This window comes from Dendroctonus ponderosae, unplaced genomic scaffold (genome assembly GCF_020466585.1).
Source record: "Dendroctonus ponderosae isolate FM_Combo_2020 unplaced genomic scaffold, Dpon_F_20191213v2 Dpon_F_20191213_1, whole genome shotgun sequence".
Lineage (NCBI taxonomy): Eukaryota > Metazoa > Arthropoda > Insecta > Coleoptera > Curculionidae > Dendroctonus > Dendroctonus ponderosae.
Genome location: NW_026017110.1, coordinates 61,816,383 through 61,818,804, shown reverse-complemented (window position 1 = coordinate 61,818,804; position 2,422 = coordinate 61,816,383). Strand labels below are relative to the sequence as shown.

Here is a 2,422-nt window from a genome sequence, read left to right as displayed (position 1 = left end):
TAAATATTTCATAATTTGATCAAATCCTCCATAGAAGGGGAAAATAACTAAACCTAGAATCCTGCGAAATGTATCGAATGAAAAGATTGCACAAAATTATAGTTTTCAAAATACACGTCGAAACGCTATGTCAATATTTGCTTTTATTTGCATCCAGTACGTTGTACAATTGTACATTCGTCATGTAAAATCTAGATGAAAAGTTCAGTCTCGAGTTTAAAACTTTCTAAGTTTGGAAGACACAAAATAAAAGCACTTTTTAATACTTGAGCAATGTTGAACAGCAAACTTAAAGTGTACAGACACTGTCTCATAATCACTTCGAAAGTTCACGGGGAAAATCGCAAGCCTGTTCAATTTTCCTCTATTGAAACCCGATATTTATATTTTCGCCACGAGGTTTTTCTATATGGTTTCAAAGCTATTGAAAATTATCAGGTTAAATTGCTTTGATTATTAATAAAAAGGGAACGCAATGTGAGAAATTACATGCACAACATATAACGAAATTAATTTACGTTGATCTAGGCTTATTTCCAATAAACGGGAAAATGCTAGCTAATTTTATTTAACTACGTTTAAAAGCCCTTTTTAGTATATTCACGCAATGCTGACCATTTGTTAGAACTAAGCAGTGTTGCGTTAAATATTACATATACAATAAACCGCATTAGTCAAATAAATACGACTTTTACAAAATTAGCGTTTATTTGTTGTCGTTGATGTGAAAAATTAAATTGTTGTTTCATGTGGCGCGATCGTTTAAAAATGGGGATCACATATCAAAACCACATTTTCCGGAGCAAAACAGCGAAAGAACTATGCCAAGAAACTTGGCTTTGTTACTAACGTGCTTGTTTACAAGGAACACCATAAGAGATCACTTGAGAGGTTATTATGTGGAAATTGCTGGTCAATATACTTCACAAAAGATTCTTGGCTTCGCTTATCTATTGATCGCCAGTCCCTCAGCAATAACTCATTACTCTATGTTTCTCTGGCATGCCGCACTTGGCTTTATTTTGGTCTTGGTTAAAACGGTTTCCTGAACTACCCAATCAAGTCTTCAGACGCATCTTTTAATTCAATCTCCTTTTCCGAGTCGTGAGTTTTTCCAAAATATTGGCGATTTTTTTGTTGAAAAATGCTATGCGAGACACTTACCGCACGTGTAGACGACCTTCAAATAGGTCCGAGATTGAGGTTTGCAAGGACTTCCAAAGGAACCTACATCAGCTGCTAGGTCGCAGCTTCTTTTGCCATGGCAAAGCTGCATAACAGTTTCGGTGGCGTAGCTCGCCAAACAAGCTGCAAAATTAAAATCACCTTATTAACATAAGAGGATTACTACTTCAGGACCCTTTTGATCTCTTTTGGGTTAATGTTTTACCCTGCATAGTGAAGTTTTAGGTCTTTACGTCTGGGGCGTGGATTGCATTATTAATTTTCAAAAGGTTTCATACTGGAAAATGAGTATCTGTCGTCAGTGGTTGCACAAATACTATCCAGATTTCTAAATGCACAGGATGACAGTAAATTTTACGAGGTACGGAGCTTTTCAAGCAGGTAAATGTATGTACGTGAAATGATTCATGAATGTGAATTAAGGCGAAAAGTCGATGTCAAATTCACGTGTTGTCGATGAATCCAGAAAACTATATCCATTTTTAACGCAAATATATTTTGTATTGGTAAATAAATAGGCGGAAAGCTGTTTACTATCACGTTTGATAAATCACGTAAAATATTCCCCTGGGAAAATAAAATAACTGAATTTGACTTCTTTGTCGAAAGTTTATATATATATAAATAGTCTTTATTTTTATGAAAAAGGCTATCGACCCAACCCGACTTTCTGCCCTTGTATATGTATATGTTTATTTTGTACGAAATAAAAAACCAAAAAAATATCTTACTCTTGTTAGACAAAGGGAAATATGGTCCAATTGTGGGCTTGTTTTCCCATTTTGTTTGTAACTTTAAGAGTTTCTTTCTGATATCTTTGTCATGTATGGAAGGATTGTGCAGTGCGTTTTGCAGAAGTCTGAGTGCGATTTGTTTAGTGGCTTGTATGTGCCGTTTGCTCTTTTCCGTTGCATTTGAATATCAGACATTTAAGTGCAAGATTATGCCACAATTTCTCATTTCTAGGAATTAAAATGAGCACGAGCGCTCATTTTTACATCATCCCAGAGAGAACTAAATGGTCTTTTTATAAAGTGAAAAATCGATAAGAAAATGTTGGCAATTTTCTCAAAAAGTCTTGATTTCAAGAAGTTTCAGATTTGCGTGATTTTTTTTTTGAGTTGCAAAATTCACTTGAACCTGACGCTGCTTTTTTCGAAGTTTCTCAAGAACCATTCGAGCCACCGAATTCGTTTTGGCATCGTTGGATAGAGAATTGGAAAGTCGATTCAGTCGT

At 35.1% G+C, this 2,422-nt stretch overlaps 1 protein-coding gene across 2 annotated transcripts in view; it reads right to left on the bottom strand.

The window, feature by feature from the left end:
- Positions 1-2,422, bottom strand: part of LOC109540956 (protein eva-1) — an 85,421-nt gene that overhangs the window by 9,385 nt on the left and 73,614 nt on the right. For both annotated transcript variants that reach the window (XM_019909533.2, XM_048661425.1), the window contains exon 5: positions 1,165-1,308. In XM_019909533.2, coding sequence (XP_019765092.1) covers positions 1,165-1,308 — 144 coding nt within the window. The remainder of the gene's footprint in view (positions 1-1,164; positions 1,309-2,422) is intronic.